At 41.3% G+C, this 13,506-nt stretch overlaps 1 protein-coding gene across 1 annotated transcript in view; it reads left to right on the forward strand.

Annotated features, from left to right (window-relative positions):
- SHCBP1L (SHC binding and spindle associated 1 like) overlaps positions 1 to 13,506 on the forward strand; it is a 79,872-nt gene that overhangs the window by 48,836 nt on the left and 17,530 nt on the right. Inside the window, exons 6-7 of the mRNA XM_075833125.1 lie at positions 624 to 729; positions 10,124 to 10,268. Coding sequence (XP_075689240.1) covers positions 624 to 729; positions 10,124 to 10,268 — 251 coding nt within the window. The remainder of the gene's footprint in view (positions 1 to 623; positions 730 to 10,123; positions 10,269 to 13,506) is intronic.

The raw sequence follows: 13,506 nt of genomic DNA on the forward strand, positions 1-13,506 counted from the left end.
GGGATACTGCAAGTAAATTCCATCAATGCTTGATCAATGTAGACCTGACTGCTTGGACCCACACAATCACAAAAATAAGCGCAACCTGGTATGTTTAAAGAAATTCAGCAGTTTGTCCATGTGCTGTGTGTCTGGTAGTACAGCTTAATCCAATTTATGTTTCAATTATTTTGATTTTCTGTGTCTGGTAAAACCCAAATCTTGTGATGGGGCGGATTTGCACCGATTTCTGTTGGAGATGTTTCTTAATTATATGTCATTAATTATTCTAACAGTAAGTACAGAACCCCTGTAATAAAACAAATGATATTCCAACGGTTTTAATAGTGCACAGGAGGAAATTTGGACTTCACAGTAATCTCTATACTGCATATGTCTTTAAAGATTCCTATATCATATGCCAGTCTTAATATAAAGAGCCCTGCAGTAAAATGCGCCTAATTAAGAGGCGCATCCAGCCGCTTTTTAGAATCTGTAGAAAGCATTCAGAACTGTAGCACCTATTGTTAATTATAATGCTATTTATCTTTCAGATTGTTCTTTGGAAATTATGGAATTTTAATGCCTGTATTTATTTATAAACATGACTGTTGTAGTTCTTTTTTAATGCTTGATAATTACAGAGCTCATGGACCATTATTTCCAAGAGTACTAAGATCTAAAAAAGGCCCAAGAAATTCAGGAGAAGTTGTGACGCATGTGGTGGCAAAAATAATGACTGCAGACATGGTAAGAAACAAGTATAAGGTGGCATGTAGAAAACATCATGCTTGGCTGTTTCCGTAACTTCCATAAAGTTTGACCGCCACTCCATTCAAACTCTTCCTCACCATGGTCAAGTGGTTGAGAAGAAAAGGGAATATTAGAACTCTTTACTAGTGATCATTGGGGGGGGGGGGGGGGGTCACACCTAGGGGTCTAGATGCTCGAATTGTCACTTCTTATTCCAAAAAATAAGCTCTGCATAGACCGTTCAGCCACAACATTAAAATTACTGACAGGTGGAGTAAATAACATTGATTATCTTGTTACAATGGAGCCTGTCATGGGGTGGGATATATAAGGCAGCAAGTGAGCAGTCAGTTCTTGAAGTTGATGTGTTGGGAGCAGGAAAAATGGACAAGCGCAATGATGTGAGCAACTTAATGCCCTTTTACACTGGCCAATTATCGGAAAACGAGCATTCACAGAGCGTTCCTTCATTGGCTGATGGTATAATTTGTGTAAACAAGGAGACGTGCTGCCGACCTGAAAGGATTATATGAGGACGCGCGATCAGAGTAACGAGCGCCCGTCCCCATACATAGCTCGTGAAAGAAGCAAACGAGTACCAATCAACGAACTGTCTCGTTGATCGGTGCTCGTTGTACCGGCCAAAATGGGCCGGTGTAAATGTACCTTTAGACAAGGGCCAAATTGTGATAGCTAGATAAAAGGGTAAGAGCATATACAAAATGGAAGGTCTTGTGGAGTGTGGGGGTTAGTACCTAGCAAAAGTGGTCCAAGGATGGACAACAGGTAAACTGGCGACAGGGTCATGTGCGCTCAAGACTTATTGATGCACATAGGGAGCAAAGGCTAGTCCTCTGGTCCGATTCCACAGAAGAGCTACATTACAAATTGCTGAAAGAGTTAATGCTGGCTATGATAAGAGGTATCAGAATACACAGTCCAAGGCAGCTTGCTGCGTTTGGGGCTGCAGTCCACTGCCGAAAGCGCCTGCAATGGGCACGTGAGCATTAAAACTGGACCATGGAATAAGGTGGCCTGCTGTGATGAACCACCTTCATTGATTACCTTGGGAAAAGATGGCACCAGAATGCACTATGCCAAGAAGACAAGCCGGAGGAGGCGGTGTTATGCTGAAAAACCATCAGTCCTGGCTTTTTTGTAGATGTCACTTTGACGTGTACCATCGACCTAAGCACCCTGCTTCACTGAAAAAAATTTCAGGAATGGTTTAAGGAACATGAAACAGTTTGATGACAATAATGACTTTGGGTCAGATTTAGTTTGACATATGCCAGTCTTAGTGTTCTGCTCCGCTGGAGTAAGATGCAACCGATTTATTAACCCCTTTACGCACCGTGACCTACGTGCACGTCATGGTGCAGGGGGAGAAGTATGGAGTGGGCTCCATACCCTGCAGGTTTCAGCTGTGTATTACATCTGACACCCGGCACTAAAGCGCCAAGAACAGATCGTTCTGTTCCTGGCCGTTTAACCCCTCAAATTCTGCGGTCAATTGCACCTGCAGCATCTGAGGCGTTACAAAGAGGGGGGGCGGCCCCCTCTGACAGGTCATCGCCCCACCCGGTAACGCGATCGTGTGGTGCTGATTGTTGTCATGGCAGCCCAGGGGCCTAATGAAGGCCCCCAGGTCTGCCTTCACTCTGCGTCTGTTAAGCCATGTCTGTGGCAGAGCTTAACAGAAGCCTGTAAACATTCCAATATACTAATGTATTGCAGTGTGTTGTAAAAGCTATCTAACAATTACTGGTTCAATTCCCCTAGGGAGACTAATAAAATGTGTTAAAAAAAAAAAGTTAAATAAAGTTTTTAGTAGTGTTTTTTTTTTTTTTTTAAATATTAAGTTAGTTAAAAAAAAAAACATCCAATTTATCCTCGGAAGTAATGTAAAAATGAAAAAAAAAACCGACAATATTGGCATCGCTGCGTCCATAAAAGTCGAGCTATTACAATATAGCATTATTTAGCGCGCATGGTGAACGCCGTAAAAAGAAATAAATATAATCTACTTTTTTTGTAGCATAGGAGGTGAGAAAAATGTAATAAAAAGTGATAAAGTCATATGTACCAATAAAAACCACCAAAAATAAGCCCTCACACCGCTCAATCGGCGGAACAATTTTATGACCCCCCCCCCCCCTAACAAATAGTCTTTTCTTTGTTAAAGGAGTAAAACATTAAAAAACCTATATAAAATTGGTATCGTTGTAATCGTATTGACTACAGAATAAAGACGTCTGGGTGGTGAAAGACGTAAAAACAAAATCCAAAAGAAAATGGTGGAATCGCAGTTTTTCCCAATTCCTTCCCACATATAATTTTTTTCGTTTCCCAGTACATTATATGGTACTTTAAATAGTGCCAATAGAAACTACAACTCCTCCTGCAAAAAAAGAAAAACCTTCACACCACTCCATTGTCAAAAAAAATAAAAAAGTTATGGCTCCTTAAAGGCGGGGAGTGTAAAACGAAACTGAAAAATATAAAAATTGCTTGGACTTTATGCATGTATCTTTCCGCTCCTCTTAATAAATTGTGGTCCTACATTTTAGTCTCACAATTTGCTTTGCATGCTTTGTATTTTATTCTGTTTCAATACATCGTTCTTGTAATCGGACGTGTAAAAAAAGTTTTTCTACTTTATCAGAACGAATATATAAAAATATATATATTTCAATCAGGAGGCCACAGTTATAGTCCTAATTTGCAAGCTTTTCTTTATAGCAAGTAACATTATTACTTGTTTATTGCCTAGATTAGAAGGAAAATTATACCACACTGGTACTATAAGAGAAAATTATACTTTTGTCTCTTCAGTATATGCCCTGTAAATACAGTACACAAAACAGCACACTGCGAACACTAATGCCACCTAAGGTTCTTAGCGCACATTTTGATCAAAGTGTGTGAGCCCACCAGCCACGACAAGGCGACCTCTATGAGGTGGGTACCTACTTTGCACATACACCGAGAACTGGGACTAAGCCTACATATATCTGGGGATGGTAGGAACCAGCATTAAAGGGGTTTTACACTTTCTGAAAACTGATGACCTATCCACCGTATAGGTCATCAGTATATGATTGGTGCGTGTCCGACACCCGGACCCCGCACCGATTAGCCACTCCAGCTGCCTCTGTGCATCGGATGTTTGGAACGATATGCAGTAGTTGCAGCCGGAAGCAGATGGCTCCGACCACTGCATAGTGGCCATTCGGCAAAACTGCAGCTCGGCTCCTATTCACTTGAATAAGAGTCGAACTGCAATACTGCAGCTCGGCCGCTATTCTTTGACCAGAGCCATCTGCTTCCAGCAATATTGTCCGGTGCCCGGAGGCAGCCAGAGTGGTGGATCGGTGCGGGGTCCGGGTGTCGGACACGACACCGATCATATACTGATGACCAATCCGGTGGATAGGTCATCAGGTGTCAGAACGTGGAAAACCCCTTTAAACTAATTAAAATCACCCAGAGCAGAATGGGAGGAGTGCAAGATCAAAAAATTGAGGCAGTCACTAACCCCACATATATGAATCACATAAATACCACAAAAGTTTGAACAGCACATTCCAGCAAAATGTGTATACAGGTGCAAGAACGCCTGTAACTGCAAATTTATACAGCACACAAAAAAATGGCAACAGCACGCTGTGAACAATATCCTAGGGGCCCTGTAAATACAATATACTAGGGGCTGTAGATGGTACAGATTTTATTTGAATGTTATTGCCAAGTCTTTAATCAACAATTCTACTTTGATCTTATTTCATTATGAGTTCATGCAAGAGTAAAGGGAAATTATATACACAGTTTAAAGGGGTTTTCCCATGAAGGACATTTATGACATATCCACAGGATATGTCATGAATGTTAGATTGATGTCTGTTGTTTCGTCTCGCCCATCCATGTCGGCCGTTGCAAACAGAGACAACACTGGGTGTAGCGATCTGGTGATTCTGACAGCCAAGTCCATATCTCCGTACGGACGTTAAAGGGTGAACACCCAGTTATCTCTTAGACTCCGCTCCCCAGTTTAGCCCTACGCCAAATCTGTTGGCAGCAGAGTGGGTCCCCACCACCCTCTGTTGTCCCTGAATTAGTCACTAATATCTATGGGCCCCGTGACCGTTTGCTGAGACCATGGACTCCACTGACGTTCTCCTGCCTGAAGTTTATGACCAGGCCCAAGAACTTTCTAGAAAACGTGTCCACCAGGATCAATTATTTCAGTTGTTACAGAAGGTATATTCTCTTTTAAATACCTTGGCATCTCCAGCTTTACCTTCTGGCCTCACCTGTGGCGCAAATGCCACCTTCTCAAGCAGCTGCCTACAGCCCTGGTATATAACTACCGTCCCCCTCTCGCTATGATGGCAAGGTTTTTAAATCCAAACAATTTATTTTAAAGTGATGGTGCGTCAGTTCGCTTCTGATTGGGCCAAAGTGGCCTTCAACTTGTCTCTACTGTCTGGGGAAACGCTGGCATGTACATCGTCTTTATGGGTACGAAACGACTCAATCATGTCCGCTATTAAAGCGCTCCTATCCACGTCTGGAGAAAAGTGTTTGAAGAACCTGGTCGGGCATCATCTGCGGCATCCTCCTTACTCAGACTCTGTGAAGACACTTGATCTATTAGACAAAATGCCATCCAGTTCCATACCCTAGCTACCGATTTATAATGGAACAATGAGGCTCTTGTGGCTACTTCCTGGGAAGGTCTGGCAGGCCGCATCAGGGAGAACTGTATTTGCTAGTTCATTTATTTGCATACATTATTAGACCATATTCACACCCATTGAGTTGCGTTAATGTGCATTTTCTCAATAGCTCTTTATCACTTGCGGTTTGTTCAACTACAGAGGTGCTCCTCTGTGATACCAACAGGCTTTCTGATGTACATTTGGGCTTATATTTTTGAGCCACACGCAATTCTTGATACTCTTACTATTTATCATAACTAACTTACCCAATATAATGTGCATCGGTCTCATAATGATAGATTTCTTGAACAACTATTAAGATAGGTTTTTTGAATTACCACAGACCATGAGTAGTCTATTATACTACATTATAAATACAGTACTATCGATCTTTTCTTCATTTCCTTTTTTAATCCGTTTATATCTTCTCACACTTTTAATGTTTCGATTTGTCAACATGTTATGTTTGCTTTTCATGTATGCATAAGTACCAACAAGGCCGTGTGTCTCCGTTTTTTCCGTATGCAGTCATTTATGACAAACGGGCTCATTACCCACTATCATCAACGCTGTTGTTATACTTATACTCTTTATTTTCCATATCAAACTGCACCAACAATGTATATATAATATATATATGATGGCAAAGTTTTGATTTACATCTATTCATACTATATTCATTAGCCACTCCTCAATTCACGGTATCTACCAATTACCAACATTTGCATATTGGCCTCACCAGCTGATTGATTAGCATACAAGGATATCTCAGACACACGGTCATTAACTCATTTGCCATGACTAAGAACGCAGACTGCATTCGAAACGCGTAGGCTCAGGTTCAAGCCCTGACTACTTACACCTTGGGACTGCGTCTCCCTTCTGTTTTACTCTTTTTCCAATAAACATGGGACTTCGTTTTCCCTTTTAATTCATTACCAGCGCTGGATCAATTCTTCTCTACAATTGCTGTCTTACACCGCGGGCCGTCGCGGGGATCCGACTGACGCTGCTAGGAGACGCACACCGGTGAGCTGGAGGTTCTCTCCCTTTTCTATATCAATAATCTGTGTCTGCACTGTGGGGGCAAAAGTCATTTTCTAAGTTATTGTCCGGTGAAGCCGGAGACTCCAATGCCTAGGGTAAGTAGGAGAGGCTACCTTTCAAAAAATGACTGTACAAGTTTTTCTGACCATCCTTGGAACTCGCTTTACTATCCAAGCATTTCTGGATTCTAATTCCACAGGAAATATTCTCTGTCAGACTCGAGTCACTCGTTATCGGATTCCTGTGCTTCACCTGGACCAAGTCTCTTTCCATTGTGTCAGAGGGTTGAGAATTATTGCCGAAATCATCCGCCAGGTTACTAAACCCATCTCTTTCAAGTGGGAGCACTCCATCATGAACAAATTTTCTTCTGTTTAGAGAAATTCCCTCAGTTCTCTTTATCTGGTTCTTCCCTGGTTACAGAAACACTCACCAATTATAGATTGGACTTCTTTTCAGATAATCCTATGGTGTAAAGCTCGCCACCAACAATGAATGCCTGTTATTCGTCCCCCTATGCCTCGGCCAGTGGAACGAATTCTGGATGCTTTGTTAAAAACTTATAGCGGTTTTCTGACATATTCTGTAAACAGCAAGTGGAGACTCTTCCTCCTCACAAACCTTACAACTGCACTATTTAATATATACCCCATTCCACTCCACCTCTGGTATATCCACAGTCCATTCCAGAGACTTCAGCTATGTCGCACTATATCAAAGAAAACCAGGACAGGTGGTTTATTCGCAAATTCTCATCCCCTGCTGGAGCTGGCTTTTTTGTTAGGGAGAAAATGACAGTACATGCCCCTGTATTGACTTTCTAGGGATCAATGAGATCACAATAAAAAACAAATATCCCCTGCCGCTTCACCATACTTGCCGCTTCACCATACTTACCGCTCCCTATCGTCCCGCTAGTCTGCTGTGTCTTGGCTTCAAATCCTCTCTTCCCACCGGTCTGCCCTGTCTTCCATCTCCCATGCTGCCGGTGCTCTCCTCCTGGCTCTACTGATCAGGTTAGAGCGCTCGCTAACTCTTTCCTTCTTAAAAGAGGCTGTGTGTGTTAACTCACCCATTACTCCGGAGTACATGAGGTACCCTACCCATAGCTTAGTGTCTGGGCAATTGTTCTCCATACTCTAGCTTGCTAGTAGTACTCTCCTACATGTTATATTTGGTTTATCTGTTATCAACCTTGCCTGATCTTGACTGGCCCGTTTGCTGCCTTCCCTGACCTTTTGCCTGTTTATCGTGATGATCGTCTAAACGTGCCTTGACCTCTGGCTCTGCTTAACCGTGAGTGACTGTCTGCCAACTGCCCTATGCTTTAGTTTGGACCTTGCAGATGTCTGCTGTTATTGTGTCTCGTCTGTCCCCCTTCATAATTCATCCCAGGGGTGTTCAATTGAGTTGAGGTCAGGGCTCGGTGCAGGTTGAGTACCTCCACACCAAAGTCCTCACACCGCATCTTTATGACCCTTGCTGTGAGTCACAGTCATGTTGGAACAGGAAAGAGCCTTCCCCAAAATGTTGCCACAAACTGGGAAGCATACAATTGTCTAAAATGTCTTTGTATGCTGTAGCATTAACATTATCTTTTACTAGAAATAAGGTGCCTAGACCAAACCCTGAAAAACAGCCCCAGATCAATACCCCTTCTCCACCAAAGTTTACATTAGGCACAATGCATTCTGCATTCTAGTAGGTAGCATTCTCCTGGCATTTGCTAAACCTAGATTTGTCCATCAGATTGGCAGATTCATTACTCCAGAGAACACCTTTCCACTATTTCAGAGTCCAGTGGCGGCGTGCTTTACACCACTCCACCCAACACTTTTCATTGTGCACGGTGATCTTAGACTTATGTACAGCTGTCTGGCAATGAAAAACTATTTCATAAAGCTACCGACGCACAGTTCTTCTGCTGATGTCACTATCCAGAGGCAGCTTGGAATTCTGTAGTGAGTAATGCAATAGAGTATAAGCGATTCCTAAAACACAATATCTGCTAATGTGTGCCCCATGTTCTCCAAAATTTTGACCATTGGCAGTGTAGTACAGTGATGAAAAATGCAATTGATGCAAAGTTTTGGATTACATATTATTAAAGGGTAAGTAAACTTTTAAAAAACTTTTGACATGTTATAGTGACATGTCAGAAGTTTTGCTCGGTGGGGGTCCGAGCATTGAGACCCCCACCAATCGCTAAAACAAAGCGTCAAAAGCGCTCAGGTGAGCGATGTGCCGCTTCATTTCTGATCGGCTTCAGTAATGTACAGACCCATAGACTTTCTATTGAGCTCATACACTGCTCTGAGGAAAGTAGATGAAAGCCAATCAGAATTGAAGCTGCATAGAGCTCTCGCAAGTGCTTCCTTTTAGCGATTAGTGGGGCCCTATTTCTCAGTCCTTGGACCCCCTCTGATCAAAACTTCTGACATGTCACTATGACATGTCAACAGTTTTTTAACAGTTTAAGAAATAAAATCAATTGTGCATTGCCTGAAGTAGTATGCTAATAATTAATCAAAACATTTAAATCACAATAACATAGCAAGTGTTATATAACTGAAGTGTTTTGATACCTAAATTTTATTGATCCATACATAAGAAACAACAATCAGAGCAGTTGAGGCCAGTATATATATATATATATATATATATATATATATATATAAAATTTTTGACTTTTATTAAACATATATCACAAACAATGTAAAAATGCAACAAGATAAGACTCTAGTAAGAATGGCGGAACTAGTGATAACTATTATTGCTGATACAGTTACATGGGATAGCCAGTTAGTATATAATTACTACATATCACGATAGTGTATACCACCCCTCACAAGGGGGAAATTTATTTAAGCCTAGTACATATAGTATAGATATATTATGTGTACGTAAACACAGAAGGCTAAAATAAAGTGACGGTGCTTTTATAAGGTAGTCTGTATGGCAGCAGCCTTACCCATGATCAGCAAAAGGAATGATAATGTCCGCTCCTCCACATGAACCCCGACGCGCGTTTCGCCACAAGTGCTTCCTCAGGAAGCATCCCCCTGAGGAAGCATTTGTGGCGAAACGCGCGTCGGAGTTCATGTGGAGGAGCGGACATTATCATTCCTTTTGCTGATCATGGGTAAGGCTGCTGCCATACAGACTACCTTATAAAAGCACTGTCACTTTATTTTAGCCTTCTGTATTTACGTACACTTAATATATCTATACTATATGTACTAGGCTTAAATAAATTTCCCCCTTGTGAGGGGTGGTATACACTATCGTGATATGTAGTAATTATATACTAACTGGCTATCCCATGTAACTGTATCAGCAATAATAGTTATCACTAGTTCCGCCATTCTTACTAGAATCTTATCTTGTTGCATTTTTACATTGTTTGTGATATACGTTTAATAAAAGTCAAAAATTTTATATATATACTGGCCTCAACTTCTCTGATTGTTGTTTCTTATGTATGGATTAGTCTATGGAGCTGCCGATGTGACATGGGGGGATGTTTTTGTTATAAACAGTGCCCAGCCCTTATTACAAATGTGTTTGGAGTCTATATATTGATTGATTGCATAAACTTTATATTGGTCATTAATGTTTTATAGGTGAAAGAATATACGATAATTCAGCAACATAGTAATTTGACTACTGCTTTGGAGAACAGTTATTGTGGGGATACTGTGGCGATTTTCCCTGGAGAATATCAGGCTGAAGCATTGGCTATGTTGACAGAAGACATCACCATTGAAGGTCAACTTTACAAGTGTAATATTTAAACGTTCAGGTCTACTATAACCATCCACCATTTCACCAAAATAATGACATCATGGTGATCTGGCATCAGTGAATATTTCACACGCGCCAGATTGTTGTTGAAATTTCTGCAATGAATAAATCTATTTTATACATCTAAATGGGGCTGTTTCTGCAACATGTGGATGCATTTCTGTAAGCCCTTATTCAGATGAATAGGGCAGTAGCAGAAATTTTTGCACCAATGCTGCCACGTGTGATCCTTATAGTCCTAACTCGAATTGCGTTAGGCCTTATTCGCACACTAGTTTTGGTCAGTATATTGCAGCATTATTTTGAATACAAAATCAGGTGTGGATGCAAAGAAGAGAAGTATAAATCTTTACTTCTAGTTCCTCTGTGTTTAGGTTCCACGCCTGCTTTTGGCTTGCAAATACTCATTCAAATCTGCAATGTGTGACTGAAGCCTAATAAACCGAAATGTTTCTGAATTAAAAATGCCAGAAGTCGTAGGTGCAGATCATCTTGGCAGTGGGGTAGAATATAAACGTGATTTAATATGAATTGATCGGTGCAAAGATTCCAGAGTGCTACGAAACATTTTCTGTTTTCTTTTGGGCTATATAAAGTGTCACTGGCCGCTGAGCATGCCTGTGTGGCCATTTTACCTCTCCTTGTATCAACGCCACCAGGCTCTGCACAGTGGTGAGTATGCGAACCTTTCTGCATCCTAAATTTGTATTCACACAGCTTTTATTACTGCAATTTCCACTGTTACGCACCATGTAAATAAGCCCTATGTCAGCTGGCTAGCGCTCAGGCTGTGGCTGATGACCTCTTAACCTTCTCAGAACTGCCACACCTTGCCTGAGCCTGTCTTATCTACAAGCCATCTTCAAATGCTATTAGCGACTAATCCAGGGATGCGACCTGGGTTTTAAAGTGAAGACCGCAAAACCTCTTGGACCTCGCCTCCCTCTGATTCAGCCTAACTAAATAAGTAGTGACGTGTTGCTCCTGTCCCGAGGCCTGACCATGACAGTTTGACATGTACCAACTGGCGTAAGTGGTCACGCATAAACCAACAATTACAGATCGTCCAAGCCCTGCATGAGATTTCTCTACAATTAATCATTATTCTGTCAGGTTTTACCCCACAAACGATTGCTCAACCTGTTCCTTCAGGTCCAGTATCTGCTCCGATTAAAGCATCAGGATTGGCTCTGCACCTGTAAAAGCTGCCTGGAGACACCGGATATCCTAAGACATGCCATGGATTTCTAAACTTCTGCAAATGGTTAATCCCTTAGTGACCAGCCTATTTTAGGCCTTAAAGGGGTTATCCAGTCGCAAAAAGTATATGCTAAGGATCTAAATGCATATAATAAGGCTACTTTCTAATATACATGTTGTACCACAAGGACGCCGATTCCCCTTTAGGGAGAACTTTCACGTGTCTCTGGAAGTCCCATCATTTTTTCTTCATTGATGACGCTCCGACACAGACTCACGTGACCAAGAGCAGTCTCCCATCTTGCTGTTGTCGGAGCATCATCAAAACATTTGACCTTTAGGGGGCTGGCACTGTGAAGACACAGAGGAAGCAAGCCAGCCCCCTTCTTATTAGTGTCCGCTCGCTCTATCCAAGGAGTCAAATCCAAGCCTACTCCTCCCCTTTACTGCCCCGCATCATGAATATTCCTCTTGGCCCGCCCTACAGGCCACTCAGAACGCTGGCTTCTGTCAATCAAAGAGGATAGAGCAGAGAGGTGGGTGGAGAGGCAGGAGAGAAGAGGGAAAGAAGTCCCGCCTCATACTCAGAAGTTTGTTAGCGGCGCTAGAGCTACATAGGAGAGCGCTGGGTAATGCTAAAGTTATTGTTTTTGCTGTCAAATTACATGTAGCCATATCTTAATATATATATACCAGTATTTGTGTGTGTGTTTTTTTTTTTTTTTCCTGTTCCCCCGATAACCACCAAGCCATTTTTGACGTTTGCCATCGTCTCATTCAAAGAGCTATAACTTTCTTATATTTTTGCGTTGACATAGCTGTATAAGGACTTGTTTTTTGTGGGACAAGTGGTATTTTTTAATAGCACCATTTTCAGGTACATATAATTTATTGATTAACTTTTATTAACTCTTTTTTGGCGGGGAATAGAAAAAAAAAGCAATTTCACCACACTTTTTTGCGTCCTAAATTTACGCAGTTTACCGTGTGGTATAAATAACACAATAACTTTATTCAGCGTGTTGTTATGATTGCAACGATACCAAATTTATATAGTTTTCTTATGTTTTACTACTTTTACCCAGTAAAAACACTTTTTTTTTTCAAAATTATTTGTTTTTGTGTGTCAATATTTGAAGAGGCATACCTTTTTAAATTTTTTGTGATGCAGCTATATGAGGGCTTTTTTTTTTTGCGCGATGACTTGTAGTTTTAATTGTTCCCATTTTGGAGTACATGCGGCTTTTTGATCGCTTTTTATCACATTTTTTTTAAGGCAGGATTCACAGAAAACAGCAATTTTTCCTTTGTTTTTTACTTTATTTTTTAAGGCGTTCGCCGAGCGGGTTAAATAATGTAATAACTTTATGGATGGGGTTGTTACGGACGCAGCGATACCAAATATGTGTAATTTTTTTTTTTTAAATAATAAAGCAGTTTGTAAGGGGAAAAAGTGTGATTTTAATTTTTTTGCAGTTATTAATAACTTCATTAAACTTTTTTTTTACTATTTTACTTGCCCCACTAGCGGACTTTACTATGCGATCGTACGATCGCTTTTATAATACACTGCAATACTTCTGTATTGCAGTGTATTACTGCCTGTCCGTTTAAAACGGACAGGCATATGCTAGGCAATGACCTAGCAGGCATCCACTACAGGCAGACCTGGGGGCCTTTATTAGGCCACAGAAGACACCGACACCCTGCAACCCTGATATCGATCTCACCCGTTCAAGCAGGGCTGCTCCCAGCCCTCAGCTACCTCCAGTAGCTGAGAGCAGGGTGATTTAACAGCTCCCTGCTCTGTTTATTTATTTTGATGCAGCTCCATAAAAAGGCTACTGCATCAGAATAAAGCCCGTTAGTGGCCGCCGTAAAAACACCAATGTCACTAACCGTTACCTGTTACGAACGGGTTAATTAAGGAAGGTGGCATACATTATATCACTCCTGTTTGGAGAGGTTTGTTAACTTAAACAATTGACATTACCTGTTGACC

Source organism: Rhinoderma darwinii, chromosome 7 (genome assembly GCF_050947455.1).
Source record: "Rhinoderma darwinii isolate aRhiDar2 chromosome 7, aRhiDar2.hap1, whole genome shotgun sequence".
In the NCBI taxonomy this organism is placed as follows: domain Eukaryota; kingdom Metazoa; phylum Chordata; class Amphibia; order Anura; family Rhinodermatidae; genus Rhinoderma; species Rhinoderma darwinii.